Source organism: Dendropsophus ebraccatus, chromosome 8, assembly GCF_027789765.1.
Source record: "Dendropsophus ebraccatus isolate aDenEbr1 chromosome 8, aDenEbr1.pat, whole genome shotgun sequence".
NCBI lineage: Eukaryota > Metazoa > Chordata > Amphibia > Anura > Hylidae > Dendropsophus > Dendropsophus ebraccatus.
Genome location: NC_091461.1, coordinates 1,391,236 through 1,411,011, shown reverse-complemented (window position 1 = coordinate 1,411,011; position 19,776 = coordinate 1,391,236). Strand labels below are relative to the sequence as shown.

Sequence of the window (19,776 nt, the reverse complement as noted above, 5' to 3'; positions counted from 1 at the left end):
TGGGGTGTATTCAGGCAGGCAGGCAGCTGGGGTGTATTCAGGCAGGCAGCTGGGGTGTATTCAGATTAACCTTCACTGGATCTATTTGCTCCTACATTCTAATTGTTGCCGGAGAATCTCAGGGAGAGATCGTGGAGTAGGGACAGAAAGGATTTTCACAGATTTTAGTCAGTTAAGACCCCCCAAGCCTTTCTTAGGGCCACTACACATCCCATACAGGGCACAGTCTACCAGACATCAGCTCCCTGGGCAGGCAGGCAGGGTATAATTTTCCTGTATACACCTGTGTTGGCCTATTTCATGTTACATCCATATCAGTGCAGGACACCTTATCGCGCTCTGCGCTATGTTTATGTATCTGCTGCCGCCATACCTCCAGTATACGCCAGTGTTGGCTCAGTTGTTTTCTGGACAGATTATAGCTAATTGCAACACAGACACATATATCCTGGAACTTTGTGCCAAGTTAGAACTTTTGCAATGTGGAAGGCTAGCACAAACGGACGGGGCGTGGAAACCATGGTGCAGGCACAAGCCACGGGCAAGCGGCTGGGGAAACAATGGCTGCTGCTGAGGGGCAGCCAGGATTACGCTCAGGCTTCATAGGCCAGTTAGGTTGATGTACTCCGCGGTTGAAGCCAAAGCAGCAGGAGCAGGTGGTCAAATAAATAGCGGATAATGGTCCCAGTCAACTGTCGACCACCCAGTCATCCACACAGTCCAGTCTCGTCCATAGCCAAAAGTCGGGACTGCAGCGTCACTCTGACTCTCCTTCCTCCCACCCTGTCCAATGTTACCAAACGAGTGATCCCACCCTTGCCCACTCCCAGGAGCTCTTCTCTGGTCCTTTTCCTGAATTGGACTCCTCGCAAGTCCAGCCAGATTTGCAGGAGGTATCTGAGGATATTGTGTGTACTGATGCCCAAACACTGGAGAATCCGCCATCTCCAGGTGATGATGGTGAGGTGGATGTGATGATGACAAGACTGTTGGTAGTGGAAGAGGAGGTGGTGAAGTGAATGACCTGGCCCAATGTCATGTCTAGCAGGGAAAGCAGTGCAGATGTGGAGCAACAGCAAGATCCCGACCCACCATAGACATAAAAATAGGTAAAAGCAGCCCCCCCCCCCCCCAACAGCCAAAAAAACCGTAGGCGTAATGCTGTGACTTACATGTTACAGTCTTACAGTAAACACCATGTTAGGCTATTATTCTACCACGTTACACTATTATTATACTATTACACCATGTGACCTCCTGCCACCCCCATCAGCAGTCGCAGCTCTATGGATCACACACCGGATATCACGGCTTTATCTTAGACTGCCTTTACACACAGAGATTTTTGAAGCCAAAGCCAGGAATAGACTATAAACGGTGAACAGGTCATGAAGGAAAGACTGAGATTTCTCCTCTGGCTTTGGCTTCAAAAATCAGTCAGATAAATCTCTCTGTGTAAAGGCAGCCTACTAGACGTAAATGGATTGTAGCGGCCATTAGTGGTGAGGGCGCCTGGTGCGGTACCTGTGTGCGCAGGGTGAGCAGCTGATCCGCCAGCTCCTCCTTCTCCTCCTTCAGTAGTTTGTGGATCTGGTTGGATTTGATCCGTTCTGACATCAGCTTGAAGTTGGCGTCGTCCTTCTCCCGCAGCTGCTGCATCAGGCGGATATTCTGCTCCTGCATGTCCTCAAATGCCTGCCCGGTGACATCCATCTCCGACAGCAGCGCTTCCTCCTCCTGACAGGCAGAAGAACATACTACAATACTACTAAAGCCTCAATAAAGGATACAGCACATCCAGCCAGTACACAGCTCACTGATATCAATGGCCGCTGTGTAATACCCCTCCTGTCCTGAGGGAGCAGTGCAGGGATCCCATAGTGAGGCATACAGCACATCCAGCCAGTACACAGCTCACTGATATCAATGGCCGCTGTGTAATACCCCTCCTCACCTGAGGGAGCAGTGCAGGGAGCCCATAGTGAGGCATACAGCACATCCAGCCAGTACACAGCTCACTGATATCAATGGCTGCGGTGTAATACCCCTCCTCACCTGAGGGGGCAGTGCAGGGAGCCCATAGTGAGGATATACAGCACATCGAGCCAGTAAACAGCTCACTGATATCAATGGCCGCTGTGTAATACCCCTCCTCACCTGAGGGGGCAGTGCAGGGAGCCCATAGTGAGGCATACAGCACATCCAGCCAGTACACAGCTCACTGATATCAATGGCCGCTGTGTAATACCCCTCCTCACCTGAGGGGGCAGTGCAGGGAGCCCATAGTGAGGCATACAGCACATCCAGCCAGTACACAGCTCACTGATATCAATGGCTGCGGTGTAATACCCCTCCTGTCCTGAGGGAGCAGTGCAGGGATCCCATGGTGAGGATATACAGCACATCCAGCCACGACACAGCTCACTGATATCAATGGCTGCTGTGTAATACCCCTCCTCTCCTAAGAGGGGCAGTGCGGGGAGCCATAGTAAGGATTAGCAATGAGCGACCCTGGAGCATGCTGGAGTCCATCCGAACCCGAACGTTCGGCATTTGATTAGCGGGGGTACAGTATTTAATAACATAAAGAGGATGTACTTGAATATGCAAATTCCAGCTGAGGGGGACAGAGCTGTTGTAGCATTGGATGCGTGTAAAGCATTCAACCAGGTAGAATGGGCATACTTATGGAAGACCCTCGAGCATTTTGGCTTTAGTGCTAAATTTATAAAATTGATTCAGGTGATGTATAGGCAGCCCTTGGGTAGACTCCTCATTAATGGTAGGGTGTCTCCACAATTTAGTATTCATAGAGGGACTAGACAAGGGTGCCCGTTGTCCCCTTTGTTATTTGCTCTGTACATCGAGCCTTTGGCGGAATGGATAAGGTCATGTGGTAAATTTAGGGGCTTCGGTTTGAGGAGAGATAAGGAAAAAATACTTATGTACGCGGACGACTTGCTCCTCTTTGTCGTCGACCCCGGTGTGAATCTTCCGGGCATAATAGAGGATTTTGGGGGGTTAGGCAATCTAATGGGGTTGTCGATAAACTGGACCAAGTCGTTCATTATGCCTTTGGATAGAGACCTAGGGGACGGCTTTTGTAATCTGAAAGTCTGCAAGATGGGGGAGGGTCTTGAGTATTTAGGGGTACTGGCGGCGGTGGATCCCTCTCATTTTTTGAAACATAATATTAAGCCTCTGGTAGAAAGAATAGAGAAGAAGGTAGCGGTGTGGTCTAGTCTCCCTATATCGATGTCGGCGAGGATGGCGCTTATCAAGATGGTCCTTCTCCCTCAGATAAATTTTTTTTTGGCCGCCTCACCAATTTGGATACCTACTAAGTGGTTTAGGAAGATTGAGATATTGCTTAACAGACTGATTTGGGGAAGAAAGAGGGTAAGGCTTCGGTATGGTCGGTTCTGCCCTAGGATGGATTGGGGCGGCTTTGCTCTCCCGGACTTCTTTTTATATTTTTTGGCTTTTCAGTTTGCCTATATTATTACCCATAAGGAGTCAAGTTGGTGTTTCTTAAACTGTATGAAAAATAGGGAACTGGGGATCTTTGAAAGATTAGAGTCAGGTGGTTTACAGGTTTTTTCAAAGGGTGTAGATTTTTTTGGCACATTAACTCACAAGATTTGGCAGGAAATTAAGAAGGTTTGTAAGGTTAGAGGGAGCTTGGCATGTACGGAGCTGTGGAATAATATTAACTTCCCTGAATTTGAGGAACTTTCTAATCAGAAGTTTTGGAAGGAGTTTGGACATAGTAAAGTACAGTTTTTCTTTGAGGGAGGTCTTCTCAGGAAATGGGAAGATCTCTTTATAGGTTATGTAGATACCTGGCAAAATAGATTTTTTTATGCACAATTAAAACACGCAGTTAATAGAACACGTAATAAAGAGAGTTTTTTTATTTTCTGTAATGAAGGAATGGAAAAAGTTATGGCTTTGACAAAAGGGAAGGGGCTTCCTTCACGGGTGTACACAATATTACTGGAAGAAAGATATGAATTAAGGGTGCCCGCCCTTAAGGCTAAATGGGAGAGGGTGTGTGGATCACTTTCAGAATCTAGATGGAAGGGTATGCTTAAGAGTGTTAATAGAGTATCACAGAATCCTGAATATAAACTTATACAATTTAAAATACTGCACAGAGTTCATTATTCACCATTGTTTTTGCACAAGGTGGGAGTCCGGGAGAGCTCATGCTGTGATAGATGTGGAGAGGGGGAGGCAGATCTGACCCATATGTTCTGGTTATGTTCTAAGATTAAAGAATACTGGATAGGAGTAATGGAAGTCCTGGATAATAAAGGTATCTGTAAAGGGCAACTCACATTAGAGGTGGCAGTTTTGGGGGAAAAACCGGAATTACAGTTAGAGGGAAATCTTTTGGTCAAAGTACTGTTCTTGGCAAGATTGGTAATCTTGAGAAACTGGATAGAGGAGTGGATAAGTCAAGTGAATGTGATCAAAAGGTATGATTGGTGGGAGGCTAGGGGTATTAGGAGTAGAGAGGATAAGTGTAAGCGGTTGTGGGGGAAGTGGTGATTTTTTTTTTTTTTTTTTTTTTTTTTTTCTTCCTTTGTCTCTCTCGTTCTGTGGCTGGTAGGGGGGGGGGGGGGTTATGGGGGAGGGGAGGATTTGTTTCTATGATATTACAATTATTTCTGATGATGTATTGGGGGAAATAAGATTTGTATATGTGCGATTGTCCTGATTTTGGGACGAGAGCTAGGTGGTTTGTATTGTGAATTCTATTTATGTCAAATAAACTTTATAAAGATTAAAAAAAAAAAAAAAAAAAAAAAGATTAGCGGGGGCTGCTGAACTTTGATGAAGCTGTAAGGTTGTCTGGAAAACATGGAAACAGCCAATGACTATATCCATGATTTCCACATAGCCTTAGAGCTTTATCATACTTCAGCAGCCCCCGCTAATCACATGCTGAAAGTTCGGGTTCGGATCGACTCCAGCTGCTCCAGGGTCGCTCATCTCTAGTGAGGATATACATTACATACAGAGTGAACTTTTTCACACGTTTATTTCTGGTAAGGTTAATGATTATGGATTACAGCCAAGAAAAACCCAAAAGTCAGTATTTCAGAAAATGAGATTATATAAAACCAACTGAAAAAAAAATGGTTTTAACACAGAAATGTCGACCAAATAAAAAGTCTGTACAGTAAAGTACCTCAATACTTGGTCGGGCTTCTTCTGCATGAATGACGGCATTAATGCGGCAATGTGGCATGGAGGCGATCAGCTGATGGCACTGCACAGCGGTTAGTGAAGCCCAGGTTGCTGTGATATCGGCCTTCAGCTCGTCTGCATTGTTGGCTCTGGTGTCTTCCATCTTCCTCCTGACAATACCCCATAAATTCTCTATGGGGTGAAGGTCTGGAGAGTTTGCTGCCAATCAAGCCCAGTGATGCTGTGGTTAGTAACCAGGGATTGGGACTTTTGGCCGTGTGGACAGCTGCCAAATCCTGCTGGAAGAGGAAAATTCCATCTCCAAAAATCTTTCCAGCACAAGGAAGCATGAAGAGCTCTAAGATGTCCTGGTAGACAGCAGCGGTGACTTTGGTGTTGATGAAACCCAGTGAAGCTCCACCAGCAGATGACATGGCTCCCCAAACCATCACTGATAGTGGAAACTTCACACTAGACCTCAGGCAGCTTGGATTGGGCCTCTCCACTCTTCCTCCGGCAGCTTGGATTGGGCCTCTCCACTCTTCCTCCGGCAGCTTGGATTGGGCCTCTCCACTCTTCCTCCGGCAGCTTGGATTGGGCCTCTCCACTCTTCCTCCGGCAGCTTGGATTGGGCCTCTCCACTCTTCCTCCGGCAGCTTGGATTGGGCCTCTCCACTCTTCCTCCGGCAGCTTGGATTGGGCCTCTCCACTCTTCCTCCGGCAGCTTGGATTGGGCCTCTCCACTCTTCCTCCGGCAGCTTGGATTGGGCCTCTCCACTCTTCCTCCGGCAGCTTGGATTGGGCCTCTCCACTCTTCCTCCGGCAGCTTGGATTGGGCCTCTCCACTCTTCCTCCGGCAGCTTGGATTGGGCCTCTCCACTCTTCCTCCGGCAGCTTGGATTGGGCCTCTCCACTCTTCCTCCGGCAGCTTGGATTGGGCCTCTCCACTCTTCCTCCGGCAGCTTGGATTGGGCCTCTCCACTCTTCCTCCGGCAGCTTGGATTGGGCCTCTCCACTCTTCCTCCGGCAGCTTGGATTGGGCCTCTCCACTCTTCCTCCGGCAGCTTGGATTGGGCCTCTCCACTCTTCCTCCGGCAGCTTGGATTGGGCCTCTCCACTCTTCCTCCGGCAGCTTGGATTGGGCCTCTCCACTCTTCCTCCGGCAGCTTGGATTGGGCCTCTCCACTCTTCCTCCGGCAGCTTGGATTGGGCCTCTCCACTCTTCCTCCGGCAGCTTGGATTGGGCCTCTCCACTCTTCCTCCGGCAGCTTGGATTGGGCCTCTCCACTCTTCCTCCGGCAGCTTGGATTGGGCCTCTCCACTCTTCCTCCGGCAGCTTGGATTGGGCCTCTCCACTCTTCCTCCGGCAGCTTGGATTGGGCCTCTCCACTCTTCCTCCGGCAGCTTGGATTGGGCCTCTCCACTCTTCCTCCGGCAGCTTGGATTGGGCCTCTCCACTCTTCCTCCGGCAGCTTGGATTGGGCCTCTCCACTCTTCCTCCGGCAGCTTGGATTGGGCCTCTTCACTCTTCCTCCAGCAGCTTGGATTGGGCCTCTTCACTCTTCCTCCAGCAGCTTGGATTGGGACTCTCCACTCTTCCTCCAGACTCTGGGACCAAGATTTCCAAATGAAATGCAGAATTTACTTCCATCTGAGATCAGCCCCTTGGATAACTGATCACCGTCCAGTTCTTCTTTTCCTTGGCCCAGATAAGACACTTCTGGCCTTGTTTATTGGTCAGGAGTGACCCATGGGATGCAACACTTGTAGCCCATGTCCTGCAGACATCTGGATGTGGTAGCGGCTTTTGGAGCACTGACTCCAGCAGCAGGCCACTCTATGTGAATCTCTCCCATGGCATTGAATGGCATTTTGGTTACAATCCTGTAAGACTGCGGTTCTCCTGGTTGCTACGGCACCTTTTTCTACCACACTTTCCTTTCACTCAACTTTCCATTAATATGCTTTGATCCAGCACTCTGAGAACAGCCAGCTTCTTTAGCAATGAACTTTTGTGGCTTCCCCTCCTTGTGGAGTGTGTGAATGACGGCCTTCTGGACATCTGCTAGCAGTCTTCCCCATGATTGTGTTGCATACTGAACCAGACCAAGGGACCTTTTATAACACTTAGGAAGCCACTGCAGGGGTTTTGGGTTAATTATTCTAATTTTCGGAAATCCTGACTTTTGTGTTTTTCTTGGCTGTAATCCATAATCATCAACTTTACCAGAAATAATTGCTAGAAAAAGTTCACTCTGTATGTAATGTATAGAATATATCAGGTCACTCTGTATGTAATGACTCTATAGAATATAGAAGGTCACTTTTTGAATTGAATTACTAAAAAAAAAAAAAATAACTTTTTGTTATTCTAATTTATTGCAAACCACTGTAGGTGGAGCACTCACTTGTTTGGCTGTGGACAGTCTCTTCTGCAGAGCTTCTGTCTGTTCCTCCGCTGCTCTCATCCGGCGCAGAGCGTCCTCGTCGGCCATCTTCTTGCTGTCTCTGCGCTCTCTCTCCTCTAGTTCCCGATGCCGTTGGCGGAGTTCTTCCAGCTAGAAGAGAGAAGCGAGAGACATGAGGACCTGGACTCCGGGCTGTGATGGACAATGCTCAGCTTTCTGACCTCTCACCTCGGCTTTGCTCTTCCTCTCGGCCGCCATCAGCTGCACCTTGTCTCTCTGCTCTTTGGGCGCTGAGCGATACATGTCCAGGAGCAGCTTCATGTCTCGTAGAGACTCCTGCACCCGCCTGGTGACGAGAGACCCTGATCCATCAGCTCATACATCCTGGATATAGCGGCTCTGACCACCCCAGTGACGTCTATGTAACCCCTCCGGATATACATCCCCCTATACAGTCCACCCCATATACAGTCCACCCCAAATGCATCCCCCTACATACTGTCCACCCCATATGCATCCCCTACATACTGTCCACCCCATATGCGTCCCCCTACATACTGTCCACCCCATGTGCATCCCCCTACATACTGTCCACCCCATATGCATCCCCCCTACATACTGTCCACCCCATATGCATCCCCCCTACATACTGTCCACCCCATATGCATCCCCCTACATACTGTCCACCCCATATGCATCCCCCCTACATACTGTCCACCCCATATGCGTCCCCCTACATACTGTCCACCCCATGTGCATCCTCCTACATACTGTCCACCCCATATGCATCCCCCCTATATACTGTCAACCCCATGTGCATACCCCTACATACTGTCCACCCCATATGCATCCCCCTACATACTGTCCCCCCCATATGCATCCCCCTATGTACTGTCCACCCCATATACATCCCCTACAAACTGTACACCCCATATGCATCCCCCCTATATACTGTCCACCCCATATATATCCCCCTATATACTGTCCACCCCATATACATCCCCCTACATACTGTCCACCCCATATACATCCCCCTACATACTGTCCACCCCATGTGCATCCCCCTAGATACTGTCCACCCCATATACATCCCCCTACATACTGTCCACCCCATGTGCATCCCCCTAGATACTGTCCACCCCATGTGCATCCTCCTACAAACTGTACACCCCATATGCATCCCCCCTATATACTGTCCACCCCATATACATCCCCCTACATACTGTCCACCCCATATACATCCCCCTACATACTGTCCACCCCATATACATCCCCCTATATACTGTCCACCCCATATGCATCCCCCTACATACTGTCCACCCCATATACATCTTCCTACATACTGTCCACCCCATGTGCATCCCCCTACATACTGTCCACCCCATGTGCATCCTCCTACATACTGTCCACCCCATATGCATCCCCCTACATACTGTCCACCCCATATACATCCCCTATATACTGTCCACCCCATATACATCCCCCTACATACTGTCCACCCCATGTGCATCCTCCTACATACTGTCCACCCCATGTGCATCCCCCTACATACTGTCCACCCCATATACATCCCCCTATATACTGTCCACCCCATATACATCTTCCTACATACTGTCCACCCCATATACATCCCCCCTACATACTGTCCCCCCCATATGCATCCCCCTATGTACTGTCCACCCCATATACATCCCCTACAAACTGTACACCCCATATGCATCCCCCCTATATACTGTCCACCCCATATACATCCCCCCTATATACTGTCCACCCCATATACATCCCCCTATATACTGTCCACCCCATATACATCTTCCTACATACTGTCCACCCCATATACATCCCCCTATATACTGTCCACCCCATGTGCATCCTCCTACATACTGTCCACCCCATGTGCATCCTCCTACATACTGTCCACCCCATATGCATCCCCCTACATACTGCCCACCCCATATGCATCCCCCTATATACTGTCCACCCCATATATATCCCCCACATACTGTCCACCCCATATACATCCCCCTACATACTGTCCACCCCATGTGCATCCTCCTACATACTGTCCACCCCATGTGCATCCCCCTACATACTGTCCACCCCATATACATCCCCCTACATACTGTCCACCCCATGTGCATCCTCCTACATACTGTCCACCCCATATGCATCCCCCCTATATACTGTCCACCCCATGTGCATACCCCTACATACTGTCCACCCCATATGCATCCCCCTACATACTGTCCCCCCCATATGCATCCCCCTATGTACTGTCCACCCCATATACATCCCCTACAAACTGTACACCCCATATGCATCCCCCTATATACTGTCCACCCCATATGCATCCCCCTATATACTGTCCACCCCATATACATCCCCCTACATACTGTCCACCCCATATACATCCCCCTACATACTGTCCACCCCATGTGCATCCCCCTAGATACTGTCCACCCCATATACATCCCCCTACATACTGTCCACCCCATGTGCATCCCCCTAGATACTGTCCACCCCATGTGCATCCTCCTACAAACTGTACACCCCATATGCATCCCCCTATGTACTGTCCACCCCATATACATCCCCCTACATACTGTCCACCCCATGTGCATCCTCCTACATACTGTCCACCCCATGTGCATCCCCCTACATACTGTCCACCCCATATACATCCCCCTACATACTGTCCACCCCATGTGCATCCTCCTACATACTGTCCACCCCATGTGCATCCCCCTACATACTGTCCACCCCATATACATCCCCCTATATACTGTCCACCCCATATACATCTTCCTACATACTGTCCACCCCATATACATCCCCCCTACATACTGTCCACCCCATATGCATCCCCCTATGTACTGTCCACCCCATATACATCCCCAACAAACTGTACACCCCATATGCATCCCCCTATATACTGTCCACCCCATATACATCCCCCTATATACTGTCCACCCCATATACATCCCCCTATATACTGTCCACCCCATATACATCTTCCTACATACTGTCCACCCCATATACATCCCCCTATATACTGTCCACCCCATGTGCATCCTCCTACATACTGTCCACCCCATGTGCATCCTCCTACATACTGTCCACCCCATATACATCCCCTACATACTGTCCACCCCATATACATCCCCCTACATACTGTCCACCCCATATATATCCCCCACATACTGTCCACCCCATATACATCCCCCTACATACTGTCCACCCCATGTGCATCCTCCTACATACTGTCCACCCCATGTGCATCCCCCTACATACTGTCCACCCCATATACATCCCCCTATATACTGTCCACCCCATATACATCTTCCTACATACTGTCCACCCCATATACATCCCCCCTATATACTGTCCACCCCATATGCATCCCCCTACATACTGTCCACCCCATATACATCCCCCTAGATACTGTCCACCCCATGTGCATCCCCCCTATATACTGTCCACCCCATATGCATCCCCCTACATACTGTCCACCCCATGTGCATCCTCCTACATACTGTCCACCCCATATACATCCCCTCTATATACTGTCCACCCCATATGCATCCCCCTATATACTGTCCACCCCATATGCATCCCCCTATATACTGTCCACCCCATATACATCCCCTACAAACTGTACACCCCGTATGCATCCCCCTACATACTGTCCACCCCATGTGCATCCCCCTACATACTGTCCACCCCATATACATCCCCCTACATACTGTCCACCCCATATGCATCCCCCTACATACTGCCCACCCCATATGCATCCCCCTATATACTGTCCACCCCATATGCATCCCCCCTATATACTGTCCACCCCATATGCATCCCCCCTATATACTGTCCACCCCATATACATCCCCCCTATATACTGTCCACCCCATATGCATCCCCCCTATATACTGTCCACCCCATATACATCCCCTACATACTGTCCACCCCATATACATCCCCCTACATACTGTCCACCCCATATACATCCCCCCTACATACTGTCCACCCCATATACATCCCCCCTATATACTGTCCACCCCATATACATCCCCCTACATACTGTCCACCCCATATGCATCCCCCCTATATACTGTCCACCCCATATACATCCCCTATATACTGTCCACCCCATATACATCCCCCTACATACTGTCCACCCCATATGCATCCCCCCTATATACTGTCCACCACATATACATCTCCCTACATACTGTCCACCCCATATACATCTCCCTACATACTGTCCACCCCATATACATCCCCCTACATACTGTCCACCCCATATACATCTCCTACATACTGTCCACCCCATATACATCTCCCTACATACTGTCCACCCCATATACATCCCCCTACATACTGTCCACCCCATATACATGCCCTACATACTGTCCACCCCATATACATCCCCCTACATACTGTCCACCCCATATACATCCCCCTACATACTGTCCACCCCCATATACATCTCCTACATACTGTCCACCCCATATACATCCCCCTACATACTGTCCACCCCATATACATCCCCTACATACTGTCCACCCCATATACATCCCCCTACATACTGTCCACCCCATATACATCCCCCTACATACTGTCCACCCCATATACATCCCCCTACATACTGTCCACCCCATATACATCCCCCTACATACTGTCCACCCCATATACATCCCCCTACATACTGTCCACCCCATATACATCCCCCTACATACTGTCCACCCCATATACATCCCCCTACATACTGTCCACCCCATATACATCCCCTACATACTGTCCACCCCCATATACATCCCCTACATACTGTCCACCCCATATACATCCCCCTACATACTGTCCACCCCCATATACATCTCCTACATACTGTCCACCCCATATACATCCCCCTACATACTGTCCACCCCATATACATCCCCTACATACTGTCCACCCCATATACATCCCCCCTACATACTGTCCACCCCATATACATCCCCCCTACATACTGTCCACCCCATATACATCTCCCTACATACTGTCCACCCCAGTGACATGTCTGTGGCTTAGCCTCCGGCACCCCGCTTTCCCTCAGCCGCCGGCACTCACTTCAGCTCGGCTTTCATCTGCTTGACCCCCTCGGCCTCCTTGCGCTTGGTGTCCGGCTCATGCTTGGCCTTCTCCTTGGAGCTGTCTCCTCTGTCTTTCTCCCTGCCGCGGTCTCTCTCTTTTTCCCGCTCTCGCCTGTCTCTCTGCTGGGGCTGGGCCGTAACCTCCTCTTCCTCCCGTTTCAGGACTGGCTCCGGCTGGGATGAGGCCGGGGTGGGTGGGGGGGCGCTCTCTTCCGGCTCTATCTTTATTTCCACAGGTTCCTCTTTGGGCTCCTCCAGGCTGGACTGTGAGGGTAGCAGGAAGAGACCGCTACTACTGCGAGACCGCATCTAGAAGACAGAGGAAGCGATGTCATGGCGGCCGTCCACCCTGCCCATCTCTCCTCACCCACCTCTCCTCGCCCACCTCTCCTCACCCCGCCCACCTCTCCTCGCCCACCTCTTACCTTGTTGATGTCGCCCTGGATTTCCCGCAGACGTCTCTTGTAGCGCAGCACCTCGCCCTTCAGCTGATGATTGTGGTTCTGGAGGCTGCTGATCAAATGTCGCATCTCCCGATTTATAGGACCTGAAAAACCGTTTAGACGATAAAGGATAGACATATGAACAGAGGACCCCGGAGGAGGAGGCTGCATTATAGGCTATATATAAAGGATAAAGACATGAAGCCAGGAGAAGGAGGAGGAGACCAGACGCCAGGAGGAGGAGGAGGAGACAAGACGCCAGGAGGAGGAGGAGGAGGAGGAGGAGACGACAAGACGCCAGGAGGAGGAGGAGACGACAAGACGCCAGGAGGAGGAGGAGACGAGACGCCAGGAGGAGGAGGAGACAAGACGCCAGGAGGAGGAGGAGACAAGACGCCAGGAGGAGGAGGAGACAAGACGCCAGGAGGAGGAGGAGACAAGACGCCAGGAGGAGGAGGAGACAAGACGCCAGGAGGAGGAGGAGACAAGACGCCAGGAGGAGGAGGAGGAGACAAGACGCGAGGAGGAGGAGGAGGAGGAGACAAGACGCCAGGAGGAGGAGGAGACAAGACGCCAGGAGGAGGAGGAGACAAGAAACCAGGAGGAGGAGGAGACAAGACGCGAGGAGGAGGAGGAGGAGACAAGACGCGAGGAGGAGGAGGAGGAGACAAGACGCGAGGAGGAGGAGGAGGAGACAAGACGCGAGGAGGAGGAGGAGGAGGAGACAAGACGCGAGGAGGAGGAGGAGGAGGAGACAAGACGCGAGGAGGAGGAGGAGGAGGAGACAAGACGCGAGGAGGAGGAGGAGGAGGAGGAGACAAGACGCGAGGAGGAGGAGGAGGAGGAGACAAGACGCGAGGAGGAGGAGACAAGACGCGAGGAGGAGGAGGAGGAGGAGGAGACAAGACGCGAGGAGGAGGAGGAGGAGGAGACAAGACGCGAGGAGGAGGAGGAGGAGGAGACAAGACGCGAGGAGGAGGAGGAGGAGGAGACAAGACGCGAGGAGGAGGAGGAGGAGGAGACAAGACGCGAGGAGGAGGAGGAGGAGGAGACAAGACGCCAGGAGGAGGAGACAAGACACCAGGAGGAGGAGACAAAACGCCAGGAGGAGGAGACAAAACGCCAGGAGGAGGAGGAGGAGACAAAACGCCAGGAGGAGGAGGAGACAAGACGCCAGGAGGAGGAGGAGGGGACCAGATGGCAGGAGGAGAATGAGGAGGTGGAAGAGGAGGAAGTGACATGACACTAAAAGGAGGAGACATGACACCAGAAGAAGAAGGAGGAGGAGACAAGACACCAGAAGGGGGAGACATGACGCCAGGAGGAGGAGACAAGATACCAGAAGGGGGAGACATGACGCCAGGAGGAGGAGACAAGACACCAGGAGGAGGAGACAAGACACCAGAAGGGGGAGGAGGAGACAAGACACCAGGAGGAGGAGACATGACGCCAGGAGGAGGAGACATGACGCCAGGAGGAGGAGGTGGTGACCAGATGGCATGAGGAGGAGGAAGAGGAGGAGACATGACGCCAGGAGGAGGAGGATTCATCTCTATGGGACGGTGCTGGCACTCACCCGCCTGCTCATTGGCCGCCAGCGTCTGCTCAAACTCAATCCTCAGCATCTCGTACTCCTTCCGTACTTGGGCGAGTGTGTCCTCCAGCTGAATGACCTCTGTCCGCACCTTCTTCTGGAGAGACACCTCATCCCTCTGCAAAACAACCAGAGAAGCTTTCAGTGACTCTACTTATTTATACCCAGTTACACGTAACTAGTGCCACATTTACCTAATGAGGCAACAGGCTATATATATATCAGTGACCTCCCCCCCCCCAATCTATAACCCCGGCTCCATCACCGCTCACCCATATGAGGCAGCAGGCTATATATATCAGTGACCTCCCCCCCCCCAATCTATAACCCCGGCTCCATCACCGCTCAACCCATATGAGGCAACAGGCTATATATATCAGTGACCACCCCCCCCCCCCCCAATCTATAACCCCGGCTCCATCACCGCTCACCCATATGAGGCAGCAGGCTATATATATATATATATATATATATATATATTCAGTGACCTCCCCCCCCCCCCCCCAATCTATAACCCCGGCTCCATCACCGCTCACCCATATGAGGCAGAAGGCTATATGTATCAGTGACCCCCCCCCCCCCCCCCAATCTATAACCCCGGCTCCATCACTGCTCACCCATATGGGGCAGCAGGCTATATATATCAGTGACCTCCCCCCCCCCAATCTATAACCCCGGCTCCATCACCGCTCAGCCATATGAGGCAGCAGGCTATATATATCAGTGGCCTCCCCCCCCCCCCAATCTATAACCCCGGCTCCATCACCGCTCACCCATATGAGGCAGCAGGCTATATATATCAGTGACCTCCCCCCCCCCCCCCCAATCTATAACCCCGGCTCCATCACCGCTCACCCATATGAGGCAGCCAGGCTATATATATCAGTGACCTCCCCTCCCCCCCCCCCCCCAATCTATAACCCCGGCTCCATCACCGCTCACCATATGGGGCAGCAGGCTATATATATCAGTGAACCCCCCCCCCCCCCAATCTATAACCCCGGCTCCATCACCGCTCACCCATATGAGGCAACAGGCTATATATATCAGTGACCCCCCCCCCCAATCTATAACCCCGGCTCCATCACCGCTCACATTCATATGAGGCAGCAGGCTATATATATATCAGTGACCTCCCCTCCCCCCCCCCAATTTATAACCCCGGCTCCATCACCGCTCACTCATATGAGGCAGCAGGCTATATATATCAGTGACCCCCCCCCCCCAATCTATAACCCCGGCTCCATCACCACTCACCCATATGAGGCAGCAGGCTATATATATATCAGTGACCTCCCCTCCCCCCAATCTATAACCCCGGCTCCATCACCACTCACCCATATGAGGCAGCAGGCTATATATATATATATCAGTGACCTCCCCCCCCCCCCCCAATCTATAATCCCGGCTCCATCACCGCTCACCCATATGAGGCCGCAGGCTATATATATCAGTGACCTCCCCTCCCCCCCCCCCAATTTATAACCCCGGCTCCATCACCGCTCACTCATATGAGGCAGCAGGCTATATATATCAGTGACCCCCCCCCCCCCAATCTATAACCCCGGCTCCATCACCGCTCACCCATATGAGGCAGGAGGCTATATATATCAGTGACCTCCCCCCCCCCCCCAATCTATAACCCCGGCTCCATCAGCGCTCACCCATATGAGGCAGCAGGCTATATATATCAGTGACCTCCCCTCCCCCCCCCCCCCCCCAATCTATAACCCCGGCTCTATCACCGCTCACCCATATGAGGCAGCAGGCTATATATATCAGTGACCTCCCCTCCCCCCCCCCAATCTATAACCCCGGCTCCATCACCGCTCACCCATATGAGGCAGCAGGCTATATATATCAGTGACCTCCCCTCCCCCCCCCCCAATCTATAACCCCGGCTCCATCACCGCTCACCCATATGAGGCAGCAGGCTATATATATCAGTGACCCCCCCCCCAATCTATATTCCCGGCTTCATCATCCCTCCCCAATATGAGGCAGCAGGCTATATATATCAGTGACCCCCCCCCCCCCAATCTATATCCCCAGCTCCATCACCCCTCCCCCATATGAGGCAGCAGGCTATATATTAGTGACCCCCCCCCAGTCATGTCCCTGGTAGCCTAGTTACCCCCCTCCCCCTCCAGTCATGTCCCTGGTAGCCTAGTTAACCCCCCCCCAGTCATGTCCCTGGTAGCCAAGTTATCCCCCCCCCAGTCATGTCCCTGGTAGCCCCTAGTTAACCACCCCCCCCAGTCATGTCCCTGGTAGCCCCTAGTTACCCCCCCCCCCCCGTCATGTCCCTGGTAGCCTAGTTAACCCCCTCCCCCAGTCATGTCTGTGGTAGCCAAGTTACCCCCCCCCCAGTCATGTCCCTGGTAGCCTAGTGACCCCCCCCCCCCCAGTCATGTCCCTGGTAGCCATGTTAACCCCCAGTTATGTCCCTGGTAGCCTACTTAACCCCCCTCCCCCCCAGTTATGTCCCTGGTAGCCTAGCTAACCCCCCCAGTCATGTCCCTGGTAGCCAGTTACACCCTCCCCCATCCCCCAGTCATGTCCCTGGTAGCCTAGTTAACCCCCCCCCCCCCCCCAGTTATGTCCCTGGTAGCCTAGTTAACCCCCCCAGTTATGTCCCTGGTAGCCTAGTTAACCCCCCCAGTTATGTCCCTGGTAGCCTAGTTAACCCCCCCAGTCATGTCCATGGTAGCCTAGTTAACCCCCCCAGTCATGTCCCTGGTAGCCTAGTTAACCCCCCCCCCCCCCAGTTATGTCCCTGGTAGCCTAGTTAACCCCCCCCCCCCAGTTATGTCCCTGGTAGCCTAGTTAACCCCCCCAGTCATGTCCATGGTAGCCTAGTTAACCCCCCCAGTCATGTCCATGGTAGCCTTGTTAACCCCCCCCAGTCATGTCCCAGGTAGCCTAGTTACCCCCCCAGTCATGTCCCTGGTAGCCTAGTTACCCCCCCAGTCATGTCCCTGGTAGCCTAGTTACCCCCCCCCCAGTCATGTCCCTGGTAGCCTAATTAGCCCCCCAGTCATGTCCCTGGTAGCATAAATAACCCCCCAGTCATGTCCCTGGTAGCCTAGTCACCGTCCCTTTAGCCTGTGACCGTCTTCTCCAGCAGGTGGCGCGTGATGAAGTGACGTCATCTCACACGGCCCGCAGGAGAAGGAAGACGTGTGCCCCTCTGGTGGGGAAGGGGACGGCACTCGCAGCATCCTCCTGTGTCTGGCAGCTGTCACATACACAGGAAGGTGCTGTGAATGCCGGCTCCTGCCCCACCAGAGCGGCGCTCACATCACAGGGGAGCCGCAGGCCGCATCGGGAGCTCTCAGGGGCCGGAGGTTCCCCACCGCTGCTATATACAGCATTCACCCCCCCACCCACCCCACAATCTGTATACTCCCCCCGTAGTCTATAATACACACAGTGTCAGTACTCACCTCTATGAGCTCGAGCTGGCGCTGGTGGTTGGTGCGGGTCCCGTGTAGGAGGGATCGGGCATCGTCCAGCTGGGCCTTCAGCTGCAGAGACTCATTATACAGGACAGAGAACTGGGACTGCATGCAGCGATACTCAGGGGAGAGCCGCACGTTCTCCTCCACCGCATTAGCCAGCAAAGCCTGATAGGAAGAGAGAGCGGGGACAGGTGGTATATGCAGTACGTGTATAGGTTGTATATACACTACCGTTCAAAAGTGTGGGGTCACCCAAACAATGTAGTGTTTTCCATGAAAAGTCACACTTCTTCACCACAATACGTTGTGAAATGAATAGAAAATAGAGACAAGACATTGACAAGGTTAGAAATACTGATTTGTAGGTGAAATAACATTGTTCTTCCATCACACTTTGCTTCCGTCCCAGAATCCTCCTTTTGCAGCAATTCCAGCATTGCACACCTTTGGCATTCTAGCTATTAATCTGTTGGGGTAAGCTGGAGAAATTGCCCCCCACGCTTCTAGAAGCAGCTCCCACAAGTTGGATTGGTTGGATGGGCACTTCTGGCGTACCATACGGTCCAGCTGCTCCCACAATGGGGTGGTGATCTGGTGACTGCGCTGGCCACTCCATTACCTATGATAGAATACCAGCTGCTGCTTCTGCTGGAAATAGTTCTTGCACAATTTGGAGGTGTTTAGGGTCATTGTCCTGTTGTAGGATGAAATTGGCTCCAACCAAGCGCTGCCCACTGGGTATGGCATGGCGGTGCAGAGTGATCGCCTTCCTTATTCACAATCCCTTTTACCCTGTACAAATCTCCCACCTTACCAGCACCAACCCCAGACCATCACATGACCTCCACCATGTATAACAGATGGCGTCAGGCATTCTTCCAGCATCTTCTCATTTCTTCTGCGTCTCACAAACCTTCTTCTTTGTCATCCAAACACCTCAAACTTGGATTCATCCGTCCACAACACTTTTTTCCAGTCTTCCTCTGTCCAATCTCTGTGTTCTTTTGCCCATCTTACTCTTTTTCTTTTATTGGCCTCAAATCACCTTTCTTCCCCATACTGATGCTCGGTTTGAACTGCAGGAGATTGTCTTGACCATGTCTACATGTCTAAATACAATGAGTTGCCGCCATGTGATTGGCTGATTAGAAATTAAGTGGTAACGTGCAGTTGGACAGGTGTACCTAATAAAGTGGCCGGTGAGTGTATATAGTATGTGTATAGGGGTATATATATATATATATATATATATATATATATATATATATATATATATATATATATATATATATATGTATAGGGGTATATATATATATACTAGAAAATGTACCCGGCGCTGCCCGGGTGTAAAGTGTCAGTGTGTTAATTAGATTTGTTCTAAGGTGCCCAGGAGGCCAAGCTAAAGGTATTGTTTCATCTGAGTTAATCAGTGGAATTAGTGTATACCTGTAGTGCATAGTTGGAGGGGTTCTGTATACCCACAATGTATAGTTTTTAGGGGTCTCGCATATCTGTAGTGCACAGTTGGGGGAGGGAGGGCCTGTA

At 51.4% G+C, this 19,776-nt stretch overlaps 1 protein-coding gene across 1 annotated transcript in view; it reads right to left on the bottom strand.

Annotated features, from left to right (window-relative positions):
* The window catches only part of RNF20 (ring finger protein 20), a 63,322-nt gene that overhangs the window by 11,622 nt on the left and 31,924 nt on the right, over nucleotides 1-19,776 (bottom strand). The window contains exons 10-16 of the mRNA XM_069979574.1: nucleotides 18,217-18,396; nucleotides 14,753-14,888; nucleotides 13,159-13,280; nucleotides 12,711-13,042; nucleotides 7,833-7,950; nucleotides 7,605-7,754; nucleotides 1,525-1,737 (exon numbers count right to left, since the gene is read on the bottom strand). Of these exons, the coding sequence (XP_069835675.1) occupies nucleotides 1,525-1,737; nucleotides 7,605-7,754; nucleotides 7,833-7,950; nucleotides 12,711-13,042; nucleotides 13,159-13,280; nucleotides 14,753-14,888; nucleotides 18,217-18,396 (1,251 nt within the window). The remainder of the gene's footprint in view (nucleotides 1-1,524; nucleotides 1,738-7,604; nucleotides 7,755-7,832; nucleotides 7,951-12,710; nucleotides 13,043-13,158; nucleotides 13,281-14,752; nucleotides 14,889-18,216; nucleotides 18,397-19,776) is intronic.